Genomic DNA, 27,224 nt, shown 5'->3' with positions numbered 1-27,224 from the left:
TGAAATTTAGTAAGATTTTTGCTGCTTCAGTGTTACTGTGCTGTTGCTATTCAGTACTACTGCTTTGCTGCGGCAATCAGCTATAGTCACATGATCCACATTTTCAATGTTCCCTGGCAACTTCCCACAAGTTTGGAAACCCGTAAGGAACTGATATGACTGCCAACACTCATTGCCACCTTCCCGCTAGCAAAGCCCTTGCTTATGGGAAGCTTGCAAAGAGAAAGTCAATGAAGAAATTGGACATCTTCCACCTGTTCTCTGCATCCCATTGACCTCTAGCCCATTCCTTTGTTTCCTCCCCAACCTAGCAGCAGCCACTGCCTATTGGAAAGGGCAGGGAAGGAGAGGGAGGGAAGAGAGGAAGGAAGCAAGGCAGACAAGGATGCCTGACAAAAGAGGGAGGGAGGGAGGAAAGAAGGAAGGAACAAGAAAGAAGGAAGGTAGATTTATAAGGTCACTGCCAGCTTCCCCTAAGGGAAATCAGTAGGATAAATGACAGAAAATCAGTAGTCACTCCCACTGGGGTTTTTTTTTTTTTGCCCCACCCATAATCATTCTATGTCTCTGTTCAAGTGAGAAGATATCTCTGAAACAATGGTCCAATGGGTCAGTGCTTGTCTACTGAAAACTATAGTTGATCTTTTCTGGGCTTTGAGGGAAGCCAGAACAGGGGTTGTCTTCAGGAGGAGACTAAAATGTCTTGTCAATTTGCCTGTAAACTGCTCTGCAGATTATTGAGATCCAGTGTATTTGAAACACAGGATTTGGGAACAATTGTTCACTTGAAGCACATATCACATCAAGTTGCCCTCTAGTTATATATTTTAACTAGGTTTTAGGATAATCTAGTGGTGAACAGCAGAAGTTTATTCATTATTAAGAAACAAGTTGTTCATTATTATCTATCTATCAATAAGTAACTGAAACTCCAATCTGTAGATATTAAGATGAAGATTAGATAGATTAAGCACAGACCAGGCTTTTCTGACCTTATTCCATCCAAAAATGATAGCTCTGAATTGTTATTTTCATTGAACATCTAGAAGGAAGAAGATGCTTCTTGTCTGCTCTATTATAGTTTGCATTAGTTTTATTCTTGTGTCTGCAATTTTCAATAGAATTATATTTTCAAAAATAGAAGAAAGAAAATAAGTGGGCAAAAGTCTGTTTTACAAAAACACTTTCCTCCAAAAAATCAACTTGAACTAGAAGTTCTATTTTCCAATCTGAATGAGCTTAGTACAATTATATGAAATGACATTTTTTATTGTAAAGAATTAAATAGGCACTAGTATGTTAGCATTATATTGTATTATATAATACATTATATAACTTTTTATCAAAAGCACTCTCTCTAACCCCTATTCAAGATATTGAAAGTCCAGTGTAGAAAATTTATCTACATAATACATTATTTCTCTTTGGCTATCCAATATTATACAGGCGTGAGTTAAGATAATTTAAATGAATTAATCATGAGATATAAGAAAAAGTGCAATTAAATTTCTTTACACCGATATTATTCACTATACACTGTCTATCTTCACCCCCATCCTTATTTCCACCACATCAGAGACTGAATTATATACTGCCTTTTGTTCTTTAAACGTACTTCCTTCCCTATTTTTGTTTTGTTTTGTTTGTTTTTTGGTCTTTCTCTTCTTCATCCATACATTCTTCCCTTATATTGCATTTGCATTTTAATTCTGATTCATTTGTTATCTATGACCAAAACACCAATGTGCTTTTATACTTTCCATTTATTTTTGCATTTTATTCATATTCATTCAATATTCATTCATTCTCAACCCTATCTCTACATTTTATTATAAACATTAAATATTTCTATTCCCACTACATTATACCAGTGCTTATATTCATCTCCTGAAAGGCCCAATCGCTTTTTCTCTACTCTCCTGTCTCATTCCCACCCATTCATTCAAGTAATCTAACATCTAATTTTTCACTAAGTTTTGCTAGATTGCCTCCATACAGAATGTTGCACATTTTCTCCAAACTCATCACTTTTTCTTCCATTTACTGGAAGGTAACATGTATCAGTTTGTTGATTCCCACTTTCACACATACCTATAACTTGTATTGCCAGTCATGTGACATATAATTTAGCCCTTTTACTCACAATTACAGTTTTACTTCCCTGCATGGATTCATCAGCTCCATTTACAAAGTCAGACCACCTTAATTCAAATTGTATCTTTCATATGCCATAGTTATTACCATGGCTTTAGTTATTTTGTACAGCACGAGGCGTTCTATATAATGCTATATATGCTCTTCTATAAAAGATTACAAAAGATTAGAATATTTTTTCCCAGCTACCCTATGGGATAGATTGGGTTTAAAGCCACCCAGTCAGCTTCTGTGCTGAGGGAGGACTGGAACCCTAGTTTCCTGGTTTCTAGTGCAGCACATTAAACTACTACACAAGACAGATTACAGAACAGAGGATCTCCCTTCATTTTATCCCCATATTCCTATGAGATGATCTGAGTTTAGAGAGACTGTCATAAAGTCATCCCATGTCCTTCCATGGCTGAGAGTGGATGAACCTCTACAATCCTAGCACAACAGCTTTATCACTACACCACACTGACTCTTTTGAAGTTGAATTTCTGGTTGTTGCTTTTTGAGTTAGCAAGCCTCCTCTGAGGCAACCATTGAAAATTCTCACTTTCAAAATTAACTTACTAAAACTTTAACTGGCCCAACCAATCTTGCCAATCTTGACTTGGCCTCTACAGAGTCAAATTAAAAAATATATCAGCTACCCTTAGTCTGAATTTGTGCCTGGTTCCAGTGCCTACTCTTCTGTAAGTTGTTGCACTATTTTTTCCCAACATTGAGATCTCATGTCGTGTTCACACAATGTCTGAGAGATATCCATATCCCTGCCCTCAGCTCAGAATTATTCCCCTGGTGCCACAAAGTTGCTTCAAGGGGATCCAAGGAGATGCACCTAGAACCATTATTCCCAAATTTACTTCTTCTATCAACTAAGTCAGTGTAATCTTTTTTAAAAATATGTCGTTGTGCATGAAGAAAAAATCTCTGTTATTGCCTGCACAGAACAAGAAAAACAAATGGAAAAAATATTAAAAGGCAAAGACATTGAGAAATCAAGAAACTCCCTTCCTGTGATCAGATGCAAACTTATATTGTTCAAACAATTCTAACAATTCAGCATCAAGTTTCCCCATCTCAAATTTCTGGGCTTCAGAAATCACCAAACAAGTTCTCTGAAGAAGTACAGGTAGTCCTTGACTTGCGACCATAACTGAGCTCAAAATTTCTATTGCTAAGCAAAAGAGTTGTTAAGTGAGTTTTGCCCCATTTTATGACCTTTCTTGCCACAGTTGTTAAGTGAATCATTGCAGTTAAGTTAGTAGCACAGTTCTTAAGTGAATCTTGCTTCCACATTGGCTTTGCTTGTCAGAAGGTCACAAAAGGGGATCACATGCCCCAGAACATTGCAACTGCCATAAATATGAGTCAGTTGCCAAGCGTCCAAATTTTAATCACATGGCCATAGGAATGCCGTAAAGGTCGTTAGTGTGAAAAACAGTCATAAGCCACTTTTTTCAGTGTCATAATTTTGAACAGTCACCAAATGAATGGTTCTAAGTCGAGGACTACTGTAATGTCAGCAAGGTCAGATTACAGTTATCACATTTTCCAGGCATTAAAAGTATCAATTAAAATCTCAAGGTTTTCACTTTTTTTTTCAAGCATGAAAACACCCTAAACTGAGGAGTCCGATCTCCTGCTCTCTATCTTTGTTTTTCTCAGTGTTCACTGTCAGCAGAAATACAACAATAGAGATGGCCCAATGGATTCCTTTTCCTCACTTTATCTTATCCAAGATGATGTGAAGGAGTGGGTAGGGGGAAGGGGGAAGCTAAGAAAAACTGAATACAATAGAGTAAAAAGATATGGAGGAAGAAGTGTAATACAAAGCAAGAGAGAGACAAAAAAGAACTATATGAGTACTAAAATATGTATAGTTGCAGTTACATCTATAAGCTTCCAGTTCTATCGTGCTACATGGGGGATGCACAAATGTAAATTTCGCTTCTCACATAACATACAGCCAGAAAACTAGAAATTTTGAAACTGAGCAACCAAAAATATTTTCCTAATATAAAGTAGAAATGAAAAAGATACAATAGAACCAAGGAGTTGTTTCAGAAATGTAAATTCATTAATTTCAATCAGTTTCAGAAAAACTGTATAAGTTCTAAGGATGTAAGAAAAGTTATTTTAAAATGAAATGTGAATTAACATTTTAAGTAATAAACATGAACTTGTATCTTGATTTTAAGTTTTATCATCCTATAAGGTTTCTTTGCCTTACTAAATTTCGTCCCAGATGTAGAAGAACAAATCCATTCTTACTCTCCACATGCCAGAGTTGATCTTAAGATTTTTTAAATTTATCATTTGTTATATAATATCCTAATTCTATCCTAGACAAGATGAACTGCACATAAATCTAATAAATAAATAAATTCACATGACTGTATCTCAACTAAACAGACCAAGATGTTTTGCCCCAACAAACAGTTCCTTTGCTCTTCTTTTTATAGCACACAAACATAATGGATTTATTAATTAAGTTTTTATTTACTCAAAAAATAAACATGAGCTGTAGCATAAATCAGGATCTTAAACAGACTTCAAACTATGAAACATAACAGATAAAAAAAGAAATTATGGCTGATTGAAAATTTCCTGGTTTAACAGTAATCCCCAAAGATGGGTTTTGAGCCAGCAACTGTTTTATTCATATCTGAGTTTTTGTCTTAGGTCTTAAACCAAGATTATGCTCTGCAAATAATTGTCTGAAGACCCCCTACCCCAGTTTAATATAGCTTTTTACACAAATTAAATAAAGTGAAGGAAATGAAGAGATCTTAACTGGTCTTTTGTTAAAAATAACATTTTTTTAAAAAAGTTAAGTATTATAACATAAAGTTTATTATATTCATTTATGTAAGCAATAAAATATAAAAACAGAAAGAAGTATGAATACTTACTAGATGAACATAAGGTATGAAATATCCAAATAAAGCAGCTGGAATCCCCAGAGCCCAGATTCTATAACTCAGAATTTTGAAAATGTAAAAATTGCACATTTCTTTCGCTGGAGGTAATTTGAACTTCTTCCCTTTTTCACTTTGTTTGGTATTAGGCATGACAGGTTTGTAAGTAAAGCCAGCCAGGAAGAGAATAAATAAAAAAATGCATAGGATTCGAAAAGTCCAATAGAGGCCAACAGAACTGACCAGTTCATCTAAAAGAAAAGGCAGTGTTATAGTAAACAAACTACTCCCGGCAGTAACAATGCCATTCACTAGTCCCAGGCGCTTCTTGAAATAATGTCCCAAAATGACCAGGGATGGCTGATAGCTAAATGAGCAGCCACAGCCAAGCAAGATTCCGTAAGTGAAATACAGAGGTCCAAGTGAGCTACAACAAATAGAAAACAGTGTTAATTGTGGTCTTTGGCATATTTTCCTTTTTTAATTTTTCAATTTTGTTTTATATTGACATTTGGATATTGTTAGAAAATCAAAGATAATTTAGTACTTAACGCTGGCTCTACTCTAAAATATTGTTTATGTCATATCTAAAAGGCTATCTTTCTATAATGTTTACAGGAGCCAATGTTTATCCCCAAAATGTAATTTTGCATAGTTCAAACCAACATTAATTATACATTAAATATGTTTTCTGACACTGTTTCTCACATGGTTTGCATAATGAAGAAAAATATTTCTTGGGATATGGAAATTATAATTCTGTTATAGCCTAAAATTACATTTGACATTTTCTGCAGTTTTATCACACTGTTGATTCATATTCAGATTATATTCCCATCATATACTTGATCATTTGGCTGCTATTTCCTAAAAGAACAGTAACAAGATGTATGCTACATTTTATTTTGTTATTTTCATCCAATTCTTCTAATTTATGAAGATTAAATCAAACTGAATTTTATTTTTGTCTTTCAAGTTCGCAGTCTCCAAATTTTTTACTGCATTTTGATTTTTTGTAAAAAAAAAAAAGAGCATCCTCAATTATTTATAAATTACATCCACATAGTACTATTGTAATATATTATACACATTATAAAATATACACCCAAAATATATATATTTTAAAAGGATGAGATAAATATAGACATTTTATTTTTTCCTACACCCATTTTTGAGACCAGTATTCTAGCTGTGCCAGTAAATCCATATCATTTGTAAATTTGATAAATGTACTGTTTATCTCTTCTGTGGGCATATAAAAAAGCATCTTCTGAAACTTTCATTAGCTTACTGGAAGTGTCAAGGGAAGCTTCACAGCATGATTGAAATGCATGAATAGAAACCATTTCCAGCTACTGGAACTGGTAAATGAGGCTGAAAGCAAAACCACACACCCACTGTACTTCCAGAAGTGATTAACTAAATAAAGAGAAAATATGTCTACTAAACATTCAAATGGGATATAAAGTGCTACTATAAGCATCCTTAATGATGCAGGGATGTATAATATAATTTTTCCCAATACTGTACAGCATTTTACAACCCTATGCAATTTTACAAACTACTTTGAACAATCTTTTCAAATTTGAAAAGGAAGATCTGAATGGTTTTGTCTTAAACGAATGGTGTAGAGACCTATGGCGTTAACCTTGAAGAAGGAAGGCAAGTGCAGTTACATAAGCATTAACTTAGTCCTAAAAGAGAGGAAAGTGTGACAAAGAAACTCAAGATTGTCTGGCTTTGATTTGCTTAAGTATAAGGTTCAGAGGAGAAAGAGAGAAACTGTTGTGCTTTCAAGATTCTGTTCCTATACACTACAACCATAAAGCAGAGTTCCTGTGATCTGTGTAGAATCTGTTTACCTCAAAGCATTGATAAATAGGCAGCAACGAGTTCATAGCTCAAGAGCAGTCCATGCAAAATCTCACTATTTTCTTGAAAATACTGTACAATAATCCCTGGGGTAAGATGTTGTCTCACTTTTAATACAAAAATAACATAGAGCAATGTGAGGAAAAGTTCATTTACCCACTTTACCCCAGAATTGGCTGCTTAAATCATGCTTGATGACAGAACAGATCATGACTGGATTCTGAAGTGCTAGGATAATACTTTAAATATGACATAATTTTAGTGTTTTGACTAAAATTATGTCATATTGAAAGTATTATCCTAGGACTTTAGAACCCAAGAGCACCCTTAAGATCATGATCTGTTCTGTCATCAAGCATGATTTAAGACCAAGATCATGATCTAATGATAGAAAGTTGGGAGGTTGGGCAGAAGAAATATTACAGTTGTCAAGGGAGTGCCCCAAATATACTGCTAGAGGGCAACTGCATTTTGAAAAGTCAGTAAAAATTAGTATTCTTACCGTACAAAGGAGCTTGAAAGGAGCCCAACGAAAGCCACAGCTGCTCCTACTACAGCTACTTTTCGACAACCAAATATGTTGGTAAATACACTGACAATGGGAGAACAGAAGAAAATCATCCCCATCGATAAAGAATTCACCAATGCTACAGAAAAGATTAAAAATTAGAATTGATTTAGCATGGCAGGTTTGATAATATGCAGTGTAATATTTATTCCAGTTTTCAGGTAGCATGAAACAAAATCTAGCAAGCGAATAATAATTTGTATTTTGAAATACCTCACGTGGACTTGAAGTTTAACATTTTAAGAGGTAGGAACTGGTATAGACATGTTTTATATACATTTGCAAATACTTATAAAGCTATATTATAAAAATATATTGAAAACCACCCTGAGGTTGGAAGTGTGAGATATATAGATTATTGTATGTGCATAAATAAATATACAGATAAACTATTATTTGAAAGACTGTTTTCCATCTTTTTTTTAAAATGAGATTTTGACATGACAGAAATAATTTCTTGAGAATAGAAATGGATATTATATTATTTTCTACTTGCATAAAGACTGATACTGCAGAGTTTGGAAAGATCCTTTATCAATTACAACAATCTGAATATCTTTTTTGTCCATATGTCAATAAGCATTGTACTTCTCAGCAGTGGTGGAATTCAATTTTTTTACTACCGGTTCTGTGGGCGTGGCAGAGAAAGGATACTGCAAAATCTCCATCCCACCCCACTCTGGGGCCAGCCAGATGTGGTATTTGCTGGTTCTCCGAACTACTCAAAATTTCCGCTACTGGTTCTCCAAAACCTGTCAGAACCTGCTGAATAGCACCCCTGATTCCCAGACTCTCTTCTGGAGGATCATTTAGAAACTGAGACTGCAGAGTATATCAGAACTATCTATAGAAGTTTTTATTGCTGATTTAATTGCTTTTGTAAATAATTATAATTTGATATTAAAATATCTCTTAACAAGATGCTTCTTGTTTAATTAATATGTAAGAGATGAATGCTTTTCATATTTTCCCTTTTCATGTTTCATACACAAAACACACACACACAAAAAACTGACATATAAAACGTATTTCCTTATTGTGCAAATCAAATAACCATAGAAAACGTAACTTACATGAAAAAGAGGTTTAATGTGATTTTACTGGAATTTGATTAGAAATCCTGTAGTCTTGCATTTTATAGATTAGAACTTCAGTAATCCTCATTTACTGATTGCAGTTGGGACCAGTAATTGTCAGGTGCAAGTAATCAGGAATAGGAGTTGAGTTCAAAGCACTAAAAGTCTATCACATGCTACTGATACACAAGAATTCTACTAATTGTCAAACCAAATTGGCATTAGATAAGGGTCAATTGAGTGAGAACATAATGACTTCAAACTGATGACACATTTGACCCCACTATCAGGCTTAGTCTGCTCATCTACACTAATTCTGTCACTAAGCAATGCAGTCATAATGTAAAATATCACGTGACTATACCCAGTTTATGATGTTAGTTCCAGCTGCTGCCATTAAGCAAATCACCTCAGTCAATAAGAACGAAGTATTGTGACCACAGCTTGAGACTACCTGTTGGCTTTCCCATTGACTTTGCTTGTTGGAAGCAAAATGTGAGTCACAAATGGTGATCCTTGACCACGGGTACACTGAGACAGCCATAAATTCAAGGACTAGTCATAAATCTCCTTTTCAGTGCAAATGTACCTTTGAATGGTTGCTTTTTCGAAAGAGAAAATACTTAGTAAATACTTAGTAAAACTTTAGATTATAACCTTTACCAACTGTTGATTATAGTTACTAAATTAACTATAATTCAAGGGCATGGTAATGAAAAGAACCTTTTATGGCTTTGAACATGCATATCTGCAAGATTGCCTGCTCCAAATGGAATCTGCCCATCAGATCATCTTCTGGAACAGCTGGTCCATCATCCATATCAATGTTCTGCAGCGGTATTAATATTCAGATGTTTTATAGAGTAAAGATGGGCAGGTTTTTTTTGACGCCAGGGCTAAATAACTCATTGCAAATAGTTTCAGTTCTAAGGGGTTATACAATGAAGTCACTGTGGGTAGAGCCAAACACTTTTAATCTTTTTTTAAAAGGTTTTGTGGGGACAGTGGATATTAAATGCAAAATTACTATGCTTTGGGAACTTAAAAAGGGTTAACCAAAAAAAACAGTCTACACCACCCATCCAAAGTCAAAAGTTTTGCTGCTACATTTTGGGAGGCAGCAAAATGTATCAGATGCCTCTGCCTCCCAACTGCTTTCTCCCAGATTATTATTCTCCTACAGCTATCAATAGAAGGGAAGCAGGGCTCTGTCCCTCATATCCAGCTGTATGCTAATGAGCTGAAACTCTGGAATGATACTGTTTATAAATTTTAACAATCAATCAATCCTCATGAGCTGCAAAAAATTCAGCTACAGACTGCATGCTAAGGGTACGCTTTTAAACCTTTAAGATTCTAAACTTCATTAGACTCGTGTTCCTTTAAAAAATAATTTAGAGAAAATGAATGGTGTAAAAGAGGAAAACACTTGGAGCATACAAATCTTATTTACTGGTGGTCTTCAGTTAGCAACCACTTATTCAATGGCAATTCAAATTTATGACGGCATTGAACAAGTAGTACTTACAAATGAAAAAAGGTGAAAAAAGTAAGGTTTTACATTTAGGCAAAAAAAAAAATGCACAGGTACAATATATGCGGTACCTTGCTCAATAGTAGTAACTGTGAGAGGGATCTTGGAGTCCTAATGGACAACCATTTAAATATGAGCCAGCAGTGTGGTGCAGCTGCCAAAAAAGCCAACACAGTTCTAGGCTGCATAAACAGAGGGATAGAATCAAGATCACGTGAAGTGTTAATACGACTTTATAATGCCTTGGTAAGGCCACACTTGGAATACTGCATCCAGTTTTGGTCGCCACGATGTAAAAAAGATGTTGAGACTCTAGAAAGAGCAACAAAGATGATTAGGGGACTGGAAGCTAAAACATATAAAGAACAGTTGCAGGAACTGGGTATGTCTAGTTTAATGAAAAGAAGGACTAGGGGAGATGTGATAACAGTGTTCCAGTATCTCAGGGGCTGCCACAAAGAAGAGGGAGTCAAGGTATTCTCCAAAGCATCTGAGGTCAGGACAAGAAGCAATGGGTGGAAACTAATCAAGGAGAGAAACAATTTAGAACTAAGGAGAAATTTCCTGACAGTTAGAACAATTAATCAGTGGAACAACTTGCCTCCAGAACTCCAACACTGGAAGTTTTTAAGAAGATGTTGGATAACCATTTGTCTGAAGTGTTGTAGGGTTTCCTGACTAAGCAGGAGGTTGGACTAAAAGACGTCCAAGGTCCCTTCCAACTCTGTTATTCTCACCAGGCTCAAGGTTGACTCAGCCTTCCATCCTTCCGAGGTAGGTAAAATGAGGACCCGGTTTGTGGGGGCAATAAGCTGACTTTGTATAAAATAGAACACCGCTTAGGGGGCCCCAAAAAGCCCTACTAAGCAGGTATATACAAAAGTATGAAGGCTATTGCTTAAAAGCATTGTAAGCCACCCTGAGTCTCTGGAGAAGGCAGCATATAAATCAAACTAATAAATAAATAAATAATAAATATTGGGGAAATGAACATCCCCAGAAATGTCAGTCTTCTGATAAATACTTTGTTTGGCATTTTAAAGGCTTTTTGCCCTTACGATATTTTTTAATTTGATGTAGAAAGTCTGTAATAATTTAAAGTTTTGGACCTGGACTCAAAAGGCCCTCACAAAACCAGTGAGTAATTTTGAGTCGACCATTCTTTTTCAGTCTAATTTACCTATACTAGCCATACATCCTTTATTATAAAGTACAGTGTATTATTTCAACAGTTTTTTAGATTTATTTAATTTTTTATTTTTCTTGGTTTTGTTCTTGAATTTTGCAAAGCAGTTATAAACAAAAATAATTTTTATCCTTATGAACCTCTTTCATATTTGCCCCCTTTTCAATTGTTTTTTTTTCCCAAGAAAATATGTTCACTGCTTTTATTTTTTCCAAGAAAATATGGTCATTGTAAATTTATCTCACAGGCCTGTTTTGGATCTAAAGTAAGGGAAACCGCTTACACCCTATTCCCTTAAAAAGCTTTGAGTTCTCAAGAGAAAAAAATAGACTATAATTCAATCAGTCAGTCAATTAATCGACTACTGGTTTTTAACCCCAGCCTTTAACATAATCTTTATTTCAAAGAATTCCTTTGGAATCCAAATTAATCTCATAAAGTCTCCTACAGAGCTAGATCCCATCTCTACATTTGCGGGGGGGGGGGGTATGCGGATCTCAACATTTTGGGGAGGGGGGTATGCTGGAAAAAGGAAAAAATAAACAGAGATAACAAAGAGGAATGGCAGAAGAGAAGGCAGTCAAGGGAGTTAAGATGTTAAAGTACAAACTCTTCTCTTCCTTAAAATGTTAAGCAGTTACATCAAGTAGCCGTTCTGTAAATGTACGTGTCCAAATTGAGGCAGATCTGTTCAACTACATTCTTGAAGAATGAACCAAATGTTCAGAGCAAGCATTCTGCTTATATTATACAAGTTTACCAAGTTCTTTCCTTTTCTAAAATATCTTGTTTCTTGCTGCAGGCAAGGAATATATCATACACTTGGATTCCATTTTAATCACGCTGTGCAATTTCTCCTTTTGAGGGAGAAAAAAATTATCTGTCAATTTTACCTATGTCATACATGGTGTTTTAGACACCAATCAAGTAGAAAAAAAATATAATAATCAAGAACAATTGAGGAAGAAACCACACCCTATCAACCTGGAAGGGCAAACCACCATATATAAGCAAACAGCAAACCTCATACTCAACCATGATAATGAATGAAATGTCACTAAGCAAGCAGGCTCATAGACAAACAAGCTCGCAAGATCTTCACATGATTTTATATATTTTGACTTGGCCCTCCCCCTGTTATCTTCTCCAATGTCATTTTTTGTATGGAAGCCATTCTAGTGTCCTTTTCATTTTGGTTGTCCTTTTTTGTACTTGTTCAAGCTCTAAATTAACCTTCTTATATTGCCAGCAGTTTGACAGTTCGAGTCTCACCGGCTCAAGGTTGACTCAGCCTTCCATCCTTCTGAGGTTGGTAAAATGAGGACCATTTAGCTCTAAGGCACTAAGGCACTGTGAAGCGGTATGTAAGTCTAAGTGCTATTGCTATTGCTATATCCTTAGTATAATACACAACAGAGTAAGTAGCTGAAAAGAATACAGCAAAACAAAGGAACACAGTGCTGAAGGGTCCCAAAAGACAAAAAAAAAAAAAAAAAAACCCTCCAAATTGACCATGTTTGGAACTGTAGAGCCAGGGAGAAAAGTAAAAAGAAGGATCAGCCTAGAATCATTACAAATGAACTAAGTCCAGTCCGCCCTTGATTGCTGTTACCTGTATCAAATTATAACCAGGTGCTGACCATTAGTTGAAAAGATTCCTATGCATAGGCTTTTTAGCAATAATTCAGTTAAACTGAAACTTCATGTGTAGACTTGGTCTTTCATGCCTGGCAGGAACATTGTTCTAGGGTCCAAGTTGGTCTCTGCAGTTGGTGTATTTAAAGAGTAAGTTTTCACAAAATTTTAAGATAGTATTAATTCATTTATTTACAGAAAAACAATACTTTGATAAGAAAAATCTGGTAATATTTAGATCCGCTTTTAGCTTCGTCTCAAAGTAATTGACCACATGGCAGCATAGAAAATTCAGGTATTCCTGGATGACACGTGATTCCTCTATAGTTTTGAAAAAAGTCAGAAATGATTTTTTTTAGAACCCCAATTCTGATTCTTCAAGCAGCTTTAGCCTTTGATATAATAGACCAGAACTGAACAATCTTTAGAAAAACAGACAGATTTTATCCTATTTCTCAACAAATGTTGGCATCATCATTTTCCTTGGACTTAGATGCGGCTGTCTCTTGTGCTGTTGTGGTTTTACCTCTGCTCCATTTTTATTCCAGATAGCTTAAGAACTGATTGCCGTCAGCATGTCTATTTGTATGTTTCTACAAAGAAATTGTCTTTAACTTGAAAACAGTGTTTGATAGCTATGATGAAGCAGATGAATAGTGTATGAATAGACTGAATCCAAATCCAGATAAGACCAAATTTATTTTACTCTCTGGAAGCATAATGGCACGAAGAAAGAGTATCTCTAGCACAGAAAGGAATAGCTTGGCTATAATGTATGAAAAACAGTTGAAGAGAGGTCCCACTGCAGCAATCTTGGTCGACTCTTCCCCAAAACTAAGCAGTCTCAGATCCAATAAGTATTTGGATTGACTGTGTGGGAAGATCCCAGATGAAGGTAACAGAAAACTATTTCCATATTGTTTGCAAATTGTACACAAAATAGTCACCAGAAATTTATTCAATAAATTTTGAAAATAGAGGCATTTTTGAAAAACTTACTTAAAGATGGGAGTCGGGGGAAGGGATATCATTTTTGATGCAATGTAGACAAATTCTTTTCTAGAAACTGACTCATGGGTTCTTGCTTCTGTAACTTTCAGGATTTATTATAACATTTGTCTTATGAGTTGATCTTGAAAGAGACTTGAACTGGTAGGGGAAGTCATAATCAGTGTGTTCTGCTACAATTTAACTGGTTATTATTTGAAATCTGATACATATCTGCTAAGCATTTCTTTGTGGCCAGCAGTGGTTAATCCAAGATAATTTTATAAAGGAATATTGTAGCCTTAAAAGCACATGCGTATAGACACATACAGAGGGAGGGAGGGAGGGAGGGAGGGAGAGAGAGAGAGAGAGAGGGAGGGAGAGAGAGAGAGAGATTTAGTTGACCATAAGATGAACAACCTGCCCCCAAATGTCATGGATTCTCCATCACTGGAAGTTTTCAAAGAAAATTTGGACGTGCCTTTTTGGTAATAGTGTCTGCCTTCTGAGGTGATTTCCCTCTTTCAGGAGATCCTTTCTCCTCCCACCCTTTTAACTTTCTACAAATTATTGCAAACTTGGTGGTTCTCCCAGGCCTTGGGGTAGGATGGTAATTGATCCCCGTTGGATTTTTTGATTCTGCTTTCTGATCAACTGCATTATTTTCTTCTGATTGTTTTCATAAAAAAATATTTTCAATTTTTAATTGCAAGCTATACATAGCTTCTGTGGAGTTGGGTGGGCTTGAAACTGGATGTATAAATGAATGACTTTTTTTAAAGGAAGTGCTCAATTGGTTTAAACATAATGCAATGTTTAAGCCAGCTTCAGTACAAAAAGTCAGGGAGCTATAATGATGTACTTTAGAAATCCAGGGAGAGACAGGTAGAGCATCTTCATAGCAGAAGTAATGTATCCAGCAAGAAAATAAAAATTAGATAAGGAGTAGTTCAGAACCAGCCAAAGTCATTTTCATTTCTATACTGCATCCATTTAAGAAATGGGCAAATTTCCCAGATTACCATGTGACAAGTTGGTCGCATTCATTGTTTCATGCTGGTTGCATTCATCTTTTCATGCTGATTTTAAAGACGAAAGGAAGCCCAAAATAAAAAAGCAATGCAATTTCTCCCATCTTTAAAACCCTGAAGCATCAGAAAATTCAGCAAGCAAATTAACAGCAACAGTTTGCAATATAGCTACAAGGACCATCTAGACCAATTCCTGAGATTTCCTTGGTAAATTTATTTTTTTCCAAAGGTGAATTGCCATTGCCTGCTTCGTAGGGATGAGAAAGAGTAACTGGCCCAACAATTGGCCTTGTGCCCAAGAATAGGATGAAAACTCAGTCTCTTGGTTTCTAGCTTTAGTACCTCAACCACTACACCACACTTTGGCATTTAAAAACATCTTGCCACCAGATCCTTTCTGCAGCTTGTTAGCCAGATAAGCAAATTAGAGTACGATGCAAATCCAGAATTATAGAACAATCATTGATTCTAAACTGACCTAAGAAAGGTATGCAGACATAATCTTTTAAATATTACTTGCTAGAGAACATAAGCAGAAGACTACTATTACACTGGTTACTGTGGGAACAAATGTTCTACCTACATTCGTAAAGAATTCAAAGAATGCTGGTAAGAAAAGATAGGAATCTAATAGAAGCCTAATACAATATTAAAAGAACTAATACAATATGGTTGCAAGATCTATGTGAAGGAAGGATGGCAATGTTCACAAATTTCAGTATTCCTATGGTCACTGCAAGGTGGCAGAAATTAAATTTACATTGTTCAAAAAGCTAAATAATGTTGGCTCTGATGAAACTTTGGGTACACTAATGGAAAATTCCAGGGCTGTGTGCTATGCTTGGAAATCATCATCATCATCCTCCTACTACGCTACATCACCACAATAATACTATCCCAGAAAATGGCAAAAGCAAATAATTTCTGTACTCTTGTCAAAAAAACAACTTGGAGATGTCCATACAGTTGAACCTGAGGAGTCATTTTCTTTTTTATTGTTTTAATATATTCCAATGACTTTAAGCATCATCACAAAAATTAAAACGAATTTGTTTGCAAAACAAAGTACAAAATGAAAGGGGTCTGATCTTCTGTTTCTCCCCCCACTCTAATGACAAATCAACTATAGTCAGCTGTTACTTCAAGTGGGACCGGTGGCCCAAATTGTGCTTAGTCATCTCACAGATGGGATGAAATAATCTTGATGAGGGAGGAAAGGGTGAATTCTATGCTGCAAGTACAGGAAGCCACACATCTAATATTTTATGGAGTGAGACTGACAAAATAATTAACCTTCCACCCACAGGGAAGCTGTGATTATGTTGTTTCTGTTTATAGTGGAAGAGAGTGTTGGGCTGAAGGCTTAACCCCTTATGGAGAAGTTCCCCACCCTCCTTAATCACTAAGATACAACAGAAATTCCTGAGCTTTTAAACTGACATTCAGAAGCCCTACTCCTCTTGGTCAAGGACTTTGTTTGGTTTTGCTTAACAAAGCTACTCAAGTTTAAACCCTAAAATAGGGACTCTGAATAGCTTAGTACTTTTGAAGGATTCCAATAAGAAGACTAATCTTGATTTAGAGGCTGTGTACCAATTCTTCAGCAAGAGTTGTATCTTAGTGGCCATGTTAATTTCCTACCGTAGTATCTGCCATGAAAGCAGCAGATTTTGCTAATTTGTTCATACCCTGCCTGAGCATCCTGTTCCCTAAGAAGATGTGTTGAGATGAGCTGATTGGCTCACAGAAGTAATGCTCTAATGAACTGATTGCATTCGGTTATGGGAAGCATAGTGGGGTGGCAAGGATATACACAGTTACGCTACTGGGGACTTTTGTCCTGAGTTTAGTTACCATGGAGCTTTTCATTCCAATGCGGAAGAACAAACTAAACATGATGGAGAACTAAAACAAACGAAGGGCATGGAAGCAAAATAATAATAATAATAATGATCCTGCTTATAGAGGGTAGACAGGTCACATGGATGGCTAACGGAGATGCTGGGTTTAAAAACTCTTGATCAGGACAATGCAAAGAACAGATGTGAAGATGGGGCTATCTACTCCTACAGGAAAAATAATCAGCAACTTGTAGCACATTCCTCAACTGCAGAAGAAATGGTGACAAATTAGAAACATAAATTTATCATATCATATCGTATCATAAACCACTCACAGCAGCCAAGTGCTCCACTACCAAAGCAACAATTCAATCTCCCACAAGAGAAGCTGTGTAAGAACTCTATTTAGATGAGCACAAACACCTTGCCTGAACATCAGGGAAATGGAAACAGAACACCTATACAACATCTTCCCACAAAATAGATACCCATGCAACTTTATTTTAAAAAGTATCTAATATTCGACCTACTACAGCACAACCAACACAAGCTATGAAAAAGATAACATTGCCCTACATCAAAACCATCTGAGAAACAACCAACAGACTAATGCCAACTACATGGCATTACCATAGCACATAAAACTATAACCATCCAAAACATCTTAAATAAGCTGAAAGACCCAGTAGCACAAGAAGATGTCACCGACAGAAGTCATCTACAACGTACGGTATAAGGACTGTAACTGTCACTATGTACAGACAGGCAGAAGACTGGTAGATAACATCCATGAACTTGAACTAGCAGTCAGAAGACATGATGAAAATTCCTTAATTGTATTATACATGGCAGATTTAACTATAGTTTCAAATGGGAAATTGTGAGCATCCTAGATGCATCCAAAAATGCTAGGGAATTCCTGGAAGTCTACCATCAACAGACACACAGAGATAAACCATATTTATACATCACTCAAAAGAGACAATCAAAAAACTAAAAAGGAAACAAAAAGACCAAAACACCTCCTTGTCAGCAATCAACACCCAGGTAAGCAGGGATTAACACCAGGATTAATACCAGATTAACAATCAAGCAGTGAACAATACCCCAATCAAGGAGCTACCAACTCAGACAAATAATCAGAAAACAGCCAGTTTAACCCTGAGCTACAAATATTCTCTTCCATTGCTAAAATCTTTTCAGTTTGAGGACTTCCTCAGAATTCTTTATTATGGTCATTGTTAGAATACTAAAGTCCACACAAGTGGAAAGCTCCAAACCTCTCATGAGCTCTACTGTCAAGTAAAGACATAGCCGTTTCCTCTGCCATAGTCTAACACCAATATACTCTCTTGATTTTACTGAAACTGACATGAAGAATATTACAAAGTGTGATCAGCCCTATAAAAGTAGAGGCCAGATAATGAGATAGCTCTGGCTAGCTTGATGCAGAAAAAATCCTCTCAAGTCTGTCTTTTAGAGACATAGTTGTCTCCAAAATATATAAATTAGCTCTCTGCTACACAACATAACTTACCGGTGTCTATTTTTAAAAAAGCAAGAGAAGCAATATTATGTTGCACATAAATGAGTATTAGGAACAGATTTTTGTAAACTAAATAGTTCATTGTATCAAGCAAGCCACAGAAGAAATGTAAACAACCTCACAGAGATTGCCCTTTGACTTCTTCCACTGCAATTCTGACCTCTTGGGAGTACAGGAATGGATGATAATTGATTTATCCAATAAAATCAACCTTGAAACACTAAACGATCCAAACTTCCTTTATGAGCCACAGAAAATACATGGATTCTATCTGTTTAGCTGTTGCTATATACAATTTAATATTAATCCATTTATATTTTCAAGGTAGAACACATACAAATGTTAATATATTAATTGCAAAGTTTCTAAAATATCATTCCTGAGTTAATTTTTTAAAACATTTACTAAGCAAGACCTAAATGGCAAGAAATATGAACTAGTGATACTTTGTAACATCTGGTAAATTCTGATAAAACATAACTTTATATTTTGTTCATAATAATTAGCATTAAGTCTTATGTTTTATGTTCTTTTAATTTGTTATTAAAAAAATGAAGTAGCAAATCTTTAATATTTCTTTCAGCCAATATTTCTCTCCAGCACCTTTAATAGCTAAATCTATTTCTTAAAGATGGAAATTTATATAACAGATTTTGAATAATTCGTATCATAAAAAGAAAAAAGGAACGTCTGCTATTAATAAATACGTTAATTAGCAACTCCTGTAGCTATCTGTAATTCTTCAGAGTGCCTGGATAAAGGGCGAAGTGCCAGGAGATAGGAAACATTTAGTCTTCAAAAAATAGAAGAAAAATGACTCCAGAGCATACCAGAATAGTTAGCCTGGTATCTAAACAGTTCAAGAACAAATTTATTAAGGGATTGGTCTATAAACTTTAATAAAAATAATGCACTATATTAGGAATCAATATACCTTCTTCTCTACCACTGATCAGGTGAGCCTAACAATCTCATTATGTTGGCTGGCTATTGCTACTGTAAAAATGGATAAGAAGCAAGCCATGTCATTAGAAAACGATAAATTTCCTGTTGCTTGGCACTAATCTCTTGCATGCTATATCAGAAATTCATTTGTAAAACTAATTTAAAAACAAATTTGACAAAGCTTGGTTTAGTATAACGAACTTTTCAAATTATTGTCAATAAATCAGTTTCTCTAACAGATTCATTTATTCCATCAGGCCCATAAGTTCTGCAGACCCAGTGTGGCCCACCAGCCTTGGGTAGCCCATTGGTGTTTTTTGAAATCCATGGTCACTAAACGTCACCTCCTCCAGAAAGGATCTTCTACCTAGTTTTTCATAGTCACCACCACCCTGAAAGACATAATGCTGGGTGCCTGCAAGGCCTCTAGACCTTATTGACACCACTGACTCCATTGCTGCCCCTGTGTTGCTAGCTGCCACAAATCTGGCCCTTTCCCCTCTGAGAGTTGTGTTGGCCTGTGTTACATAATGGATTTTTTTTTCTTCCCCTCAGTCATGTCCGATTCTGAGACTTCCTGGACAAGTCCCTGCAGTGTTTTTTTGGCAAGGTTTTGCAGAAGTGGTTTGCCATTGACTGGCTTAAGGTCACCCAGCTGTCTTTGTACAGCTCTTTGCTCTGGACAGCTGCATTGAAAGTCTTTCTAAATATTACAAATTTATCAAATTACCTGAAAGGATTAAAAAACAAATGATTTATCTTTATTTTTGAAGACTCTAGTCTAGAGCAGGGATATCAAACTCAATTTCATTGAGGGCTGCATCAGGGTTGTGTTTGACCTCAGGGGGCCGAGATGGGTATGGTCAGCTCAACGTCACTCGTTGAAGTTCCGTTTTCTGTCGCGACAGCCTCCTGCAGCCCTCTGCCAGTAAAAACAGAGCTCAGGGAAGCCGCAAGTGGCCCACCCAGGCTCTGTTTTGGGCCGCGACGATCTCCTGTAGCCCTCTGCCAGCAAAAATGGACCTCAGGGAGGCCACGCGCAGCCTGCTCCCACTCTGTTTTCAGCTGCAATGACCTCCTTAAGCCCTCTGCCAGCGAAAACGGAGCTTGGGGAAGCTGCATGCGGCCTCCACGGGCTCAGTTTTCACTGGCAGAGGGCTGCAGGAGGCCGTTGTGGTCAAAATGGAGCCCGGAAGGGCTGCACATGCCCTCCCAAGGTCTGTTTTCACTGGCAGGCTGGTCCTTCGCAGGCCAGCTCTAAACACCCTGTGGGCTGCATCTGGGCCACAGGCCTCGATCTTGACACCCCTGCTCTAGAGGAGCATGGATTTAAATGTAGACTCTGGGGTGAAAATCTTACAGATTCATTTATCTCTGCAAACAAAAAGTAATTTATGAGGTCATGGAATTAAGAACAAAAAAAATTATCACCATAATAAAACTTTAAACCACAAAGTTTGTGCAGTCTTATGCAACAAAATTTCTGTTTCAAAACAAGTAACCAGCACAGAAAGAGTTGATTTTCCATTAACATGGTAACTGCAAATGGTCACTAAACAAGGCAATCACTAAACAAGGCATTTTGTGATGCATTTTTTAAAGTAATAATTACTTCAATATTCACTAATAAAACAAATGTTTTTATATTCATCTCTTTTATTCCCAATCGAATAGTATCTTCAAGTAGTCTAAAGCAGATTTTGTTCTGTAAATTTCTTTTTGTTTATATCAGATGGTCATTTCAGCATGCCAGTGTTTCTGTGTTCCTCTATAAGGAAATGCTGTGTTTAGAGATTCTGATTCTCAAATACATTTCATATAGCTTACTGCAACTTATTTCAGGAAACATATGAAAATGGATGGTTTGGGATAGAGAATTAACAAAGAGGCAGTTGTTTGATGAGAGCCACAAGAAGGATCTGAAGCTGAATGAATGCATATTTTAAACAAGTGAAGAAAACACAGTTGCTTCTTTTATTTACCACATATTTGGAACAGTCCCTCACGCTCAGCACTAGAATTATTCCTATATATTATAATTATTTCACCTCTTTCCAAAGGCTTTTACCATTCTAAGCTTTTCTTCTGCACAGTTCTAAAGATGCTTGGTATGAATGTTTTCTGGTTATAAGAAAGATATACTTTTACACCCATCCACTACCGCTGCTATGAAGGCAAAGAGAGACTTGTCTATTTAATCATTTTAATTAATTTTTAAACTATTTTAATTTTTATCTTTCACATTTCTTTTTTGTCCCTCCTTTGGCATCCTTTAATGATTCTATTTTACCATTTCTTTTATATTATTAACTCTTGTCCCATGGCAAGTTGGCCACGGTGAGTTGTCCCACGGAACGTTGGCCACAAGTTAGCTGCGTCAAGTTGGCCGTGGCACGTTGGCCGCAAGGTGGCCATGGTGAGTTGTCCTAGGACCTAGTACAAAGGAAATAGATTCTATCTAGTCTATTTTTGCCTTAGTCCTGCATTTGTAGCAGCCTGTTAGTTTGAATAATAACAATACCTTCAAAACTTCAGCAATAAATATATTTAAGTGAGGAAAGCCTGGTGGCATCTCTTTTCCGCTGCTTACATCCTTTGACCTTATTCCTGACAAACCACCTGTTTCCCCTCTTCCCCTTTTTTAAAAAAATCTGTGCTCTGAGTCACTGTTTATTCCTAATAACTACCTAGACTAGTCCCTGCACTACACCACCTTCTCTTCCCCTATTACTGTATAGAATAACAAGAGACAGTTTTCAGATGTCCCACAAAGAGATTTGAATATTTCAGCCCATACTTCCTGCTGTCTACGTTCATTCAGCTTGTATCAGTCCTAAGGTGCAATTTATTCTAGCTAGAAATTAGAACTTAGTCTATTTATTAAAATGACAGATTATATTAACGTAGATATATATTTACACAATGTACACATATCATAAAACGTCAGATAAACTTGCTTCTTAAAAAAAGATTAATATATTCCAACTAGAAACAACAATGTAATGATGTCATTACTTTTCTACTATATTCAATGCCAAGCTAACCAGACGTATTAAATTACTTATCCTGTTTCCCCCAAAATAAGACATCCCCTGATAATAAACCCAATCAGGCTTTTGAGTGCATGGCAATAAGGCCAAGCGCTTATTTCAGGTTTCAAAAAATATAAGACAGGGTCTTATTTTTGGGGAAATACAGCAATTGATAATTTTCTAAGTCAAATACATAATAATTAAATATTCCTTGAGCCCAAGTCAAAGCAATTATATAAAGTTTATCACTTACTTTTCAGTGAATAAGTGATGTTCATGCTCAGTTTCAACTAGACATTTGCAGTCATTGAAACCATAATAGGAAGATGCAATCTTTTTGTTCATAGCACTCCAGCCATTGTCTCCCTGAGTCTGCCCAAACTCATGTACACTATGTCGATGACAGTTTCCCCTAATAATGATTTTCAAAATAATCTGATAAAGGTGCTGTCAGGAATTAAAATTAAAATGTTAATTTAGCTAATTTTGTTTTAGGTAAAGAAATATTAACCCAAATCAGACGAATGGCAATTGGGTAAAGAATATATGTATAATACTTAGATTTGCAATGTACAACTGAGTGGCAACCTCCAAAAATGTACTGTGCAGTGAATTACCAACAATGTAATCCTACACATGTGTAGATGGAAATATAGAGGAGCTATGGTGACGCAGTGGTTAGAATGCTGTATTGCCCACTGCAAGCAGTTAGATTCTCACCTGCTTAAGGTTGACTCAGTCTTCCATCCTTCTGAGGTCGGTAAAATGGAGACCCAGATTGTTGGGGGGGAAATGCTGACTCTATAAACCACTTAGAGGGCTGTAAAGCACTATGAAGTGGTATATATTGCTATATCCTGCTGAGTTCAATGGAACTGTTACACAAGCTGATAGAGATTTGTAGTCTACACTGAAATCAACAGATAGTCAACATAATTTCAGCTTTTTTTTACTGAAGGAAAAAACACATTGTCATAAATACTAGCTATTAAACTTTCCTTATAAAGTTCATATAACAATGCATATCTAGATCTGGAATATTAAACAAATTAAAATCATTTTAAGTTCAAATTATTTGGGTGGGGAACACTGTCATTCACAAAAAGAATGATAAAAACATTTTTCTAATTATAGTATACATTTTAGAAATTTCTATCAGTTTTTTATTTTCACAAAATAAAGACTAAAATAAAGATGTAATAAAAAGATCTATATTTTTAAATTAAATTTATATGCCTTAACAATTTTCCCCCTTGTATTATTATTTCTATGAGAACAGCATGATTTTAAGTTCTATGTGGTTGTTTTTGTATTTGTATTTCACAATTTTACCCAGCAAATATTATTTCAACTTGATTATTGAGTTGTACTGGTGATATTTACAGGCTAACACATGGTTAACTATAGTTTACTTAGCTCAAATTTCTGGGTTCGCACAACACACTAGGCTAAACCGTAGCCAACCTACTGTAGTTTAGAATGATATACACGCATGGCTTGAATGTGCTTCGGAAGCTGTCATACTTCCTGGTTTATTCAACAAGTAAGAGTAGCCACGTAGAATTCATATAACCCTAGAACACAAGGTGGCATTTGCCAGGATATCCTTGCCTCCAGGATGATGTTTTTCTTTTCTTACACAAGAGAAAAGAGCAATTTCTCTATTATTTTAGATGGAGAGAAGGAACTACAGGTCACAGAGGTAATGCTTTATGCCACCCCTGTGGTACAAAAACAACTAGATTTTTACAAAGAAATTTCCCCATGCCACTGTCAGATCAGAACTGGCATCCCTCCCTGCAACAATATTTTTTTTTTTAATTTGATTTATATGCCGCCCTTCTCCAGAGACTCAGGGAAGCTTACAATGTGCTAAGCAATAGCCTTCATCCTTTTGTATATTTATACAAAGTCAGCTTATTGCCCCCACTGGGTCCTCAATTTACCTACCTTAGAAAGGATGGAAGGCTGAGTCAACCTTGAGCCTGGCGAGATTCGAACCTGCAGTAATTGCAGGCAGCTGCTCTTAATAACAGGGTGCTTTAGACCACTGTACTACCAAGGCTCTTGATATTAAAAAAAAAACTAAAAAAAAGAGGGGGAGTTCAAGGTGAGAACACCAGAGAAAAAGTGTTTTATGCAGGATGTCAAACAAACAGTTGGATCCCCAGACCATATGACTGCATAGATATGAGAGATACAGAGTTTTAGGTTACTAAAAAAAAAAAAAGATAAAGATGTCCCTATCTTTGTGGCAGCCTGATTCCGAGGACTACATGGAGGCAGAGGTACAGTTTTCTTGCAATTAAAAAGGTATGCCATAGTCGGTGTAAAGAAATGTTCCGGCATAGATTTCAAAGCAGAGTTTTGCATTTGTTGCATACACACACACAGAGCGCTGCACAGAGCACAGATCTGGGAGGCAGGACACCGTTGGGCAGGACACGCAGCACTCCCACTGAGGAGGCGGGTATCTAGCTGTCATGCAGTCCAGCACTCCAACTTTGGGAGATGTTGCAGATGTCGTGGGGCTTACAAACCCCATCCACGAGTTGGAAGAAAGCGGCTCGGTTCCTTCTTCCCGTCGCCTTCCCGCTGTGCTCAAGAACGGGACATCATCCCTTTTCCCCACCCCTTCGCCTTTTGAGGAATCCCCGGACCCATCGCCTGGCTGCTTTTATAAAGGCAGCTGGGGAGGCGCCCACTTTTCCTCCCTTACCTGTCCTGAACCTCAGCTGCTCGTCTTCGGGGTCCCCGAATTCCGTCAGCAAGGACTTGAAGAGGATTCCGCACGAGTTCTGGATCCCGAAGACAGTCCCGTTGCACCACATGGAGGCCAGCATGACCACCCAGCCCCAGCCTCCCTCCGGCGGCTCGGCCGTCTCCGGGTGCCCTTGCAACAGCGGCGGCTCACCCTGCTCCTTCTCGGAAGGACCCTGCGTCGCCCCGAGCCCAGCCACCAAGTCCAGTTCTGCGACCCCGGAGGCGTGCGAGGCTTCCCGCGGGCACCATTCCCCGTTCCACTTTTTCGTTTCGTCCTCGCCCGCCGACTCACTTTCTTGCGGAGCGGAGGGAGCGTTCCCCGCTTCCACCTCCTCGCTGACGGGAGACATAACCGCGAAGCCGAAGCGCCGAAAGGCGGCCTTGGGCTACAAGCTCGGCGCTCCTTAGAACATGCCCCGCGTCGAGGAAGGAGGAGCGCGAGCCAGAACTTGGCCGCCGGGCGCGAAGAGAAACGTTCCCCTCGCGCGCTGGCGACACCACTCAAGAACCTCGGAGCCCGATTTGCATATTATTGTGCCTTTTTTTTTTTTTTTTTTAATCCGCCTGTCGCACGAGCGAGCCAGCCCTCAAGGCGGTGCCGTTCGCGCGAGCCTCTTCCAGGTGGTTTTTTTTTTTTTTTGAAGGCGCAGCCCACGAGGAGGCGTGGCCTCCCAGCCAGAGATGCGCTTCTGCGCCCCGCCTTCTTCGGGGGTGCCCCCCCGTCCTTCAATATTCCGAACGTCCTCATTGGCTAAAGGGGGCGCTGAGGTTCCGCCCCCCTACTCCCCCTCTCCATGAGGCCAACGAAGTAGGCAAACCGGGACAAAAGCGCCGGAGCGCGCGCGTGGGTAAGGAAAGGAAAGGCGAGAGCGGGAGAAAGAGGGGCCCCGTTTGTTTGTTTGTTTGTTTGTTTGCTTGGCCCGCGCGCGCCGAGCAGCCCTAGCCCATCCGTCAAAGAGATGACGACCACCCGAGGAAGGCGATTGGACGAGGGTTGAGGGTGGGTCGGTGACAACGGCGATTGCCGCTGCTGCACGAGCAGCATCGAAACCCGCAGACTTGGGGAAGGTCCGCTGGCCACGCGTTCTGTGGCGAAGTCGCGTGAGAAAGGAGATCTCTGCGCACGACGACGGTCTCTCTCTCTCTCTCTCTCTCTCTCTCTCTCTCTCTCAGAGGCTGGCCTTTGTGCGTGCGTGTGTGTCTCTGATGTCAGCCACCTCCCCCAAAGTTAGCGACAATTTATTGGCAGGGCTGTAGGGAAACAAAACGACTTTTGCCAAGGTACAGAGCAAAAGGGCAGCCGTTTGCACGTAAGGACAAGTAGGGAGAAACCATGGAGTATTGCTAACTTCGCAGATGCACCCCACATCATTTGACAAAGATTGACCCAGGTAGATAGGGTTCTTCTTTAATGAAGCAGTCATCAAAGGTATCAATCCAGAAGAGGACCCATATATTAAAAGATGCCTTTAAGTACGGTATATTTAGCTCTAGTATAAAGCATTCTGGACTAGAGCCCAGCCTTAATCATCAAAGGTTTATCAACCTCACTTCAAATACGTCCAATGTTCAGGGTGAGCCTTATCACTAAAGTAAGAAAACAGCAGCAGGTGTTCTTTCAAGAGAGATATCTACTAGCTATAGGACATGGTGGCACAAATGTCAAGGCCTTGGGTGTCCCACCCACAAAGCCAGAGGGCCTCCAGTTGTAATCTTTAGTATACAGAAGGTATTATGGTTTCAGTCCGAAAGAGAACAATGGGGAGAAGAACCAAGTTTTCTTGATCTTTAGGTGGATGGTTTCCAAGAAAGGGGGGGGGCTGAAAAATGGAAAGCCAGATGCTTATAAAAAAGTAGAAAAGAATTTATAAAAGGACTATTGGGTGGGGATCCTGTGGTTAGACAAAATGGACCTTCTGGAAGGAAGTCAATTATTAGAGCTGGAATGTTGAAGTCAACAGGCTGGTTGAGGATGGGAGATTGGGGTTCCTCAGTTTACCATGATGCTGCAAATCCCTTATTAGGCTGTCCTTAGACTATAATAATTATAGTAAAAGTCAGTTATATTCATTATACTGTTATAATAATTATAGTCAAACTCAGTCAAACTGGCAGCCCATGAGCCAGATGTGTGTCACGCAGATC

The 27,224-nt window shown here is 37.7% G+C and overlaps 1 protein-coding gene across 1 annotated transcript in view; it reads right to left on the bottom strand.

Annotated features, from left to right (window-relative positions):
* SLC16A10 (solute carrier family 16 member 10) overlaps window positions 1–25,727 on the bottom strand; it is a 42,909-nt gene extending 17,182 nt beyond the window's left edge. The window contains exons 1-3 of the mRNA XM_034409170.3: window positions 25,036–25,727; window positions 7,438–7,582; window positions 5,058–5,490 (exon numbers count right to left, since the gene is read on the bottom strand). Of these exons, the coding sequence (XP_034265061.1) occupies window positions 5,058–5,490; window positions 7,438–7,582; window positions 25,036–25,429 (972 nt within the window). The 5' untranslated portion in view covers window positions 25,430–25,727. The remainder of the gene's footprint in view (window positions 1–5,057; window positions 5,491–7,437; window positions 7,583–25,035) is intronic.
* Window positions 25,728–27,224: the final 1,497 nt, after the last annotated feature.

The sequence above is a fragment of the Pantherophis guttatus genome, chromosome 1 (assembly GCF_059756535.1).
Source record: "Pantherophis guttatus breed Tessera chromosome 1, ASM5975653v1, whole genome shotgun sequence".
Lineage (NCBI taxonomy): Eukaryota > Metazoa > Chordata > Lepidosauria > Squamata > Colubridae > Pantherophis > Pantherophis guttatus.
This window is presented reverse-complemented; position numbering and strand designations above follow the sequence as displayed.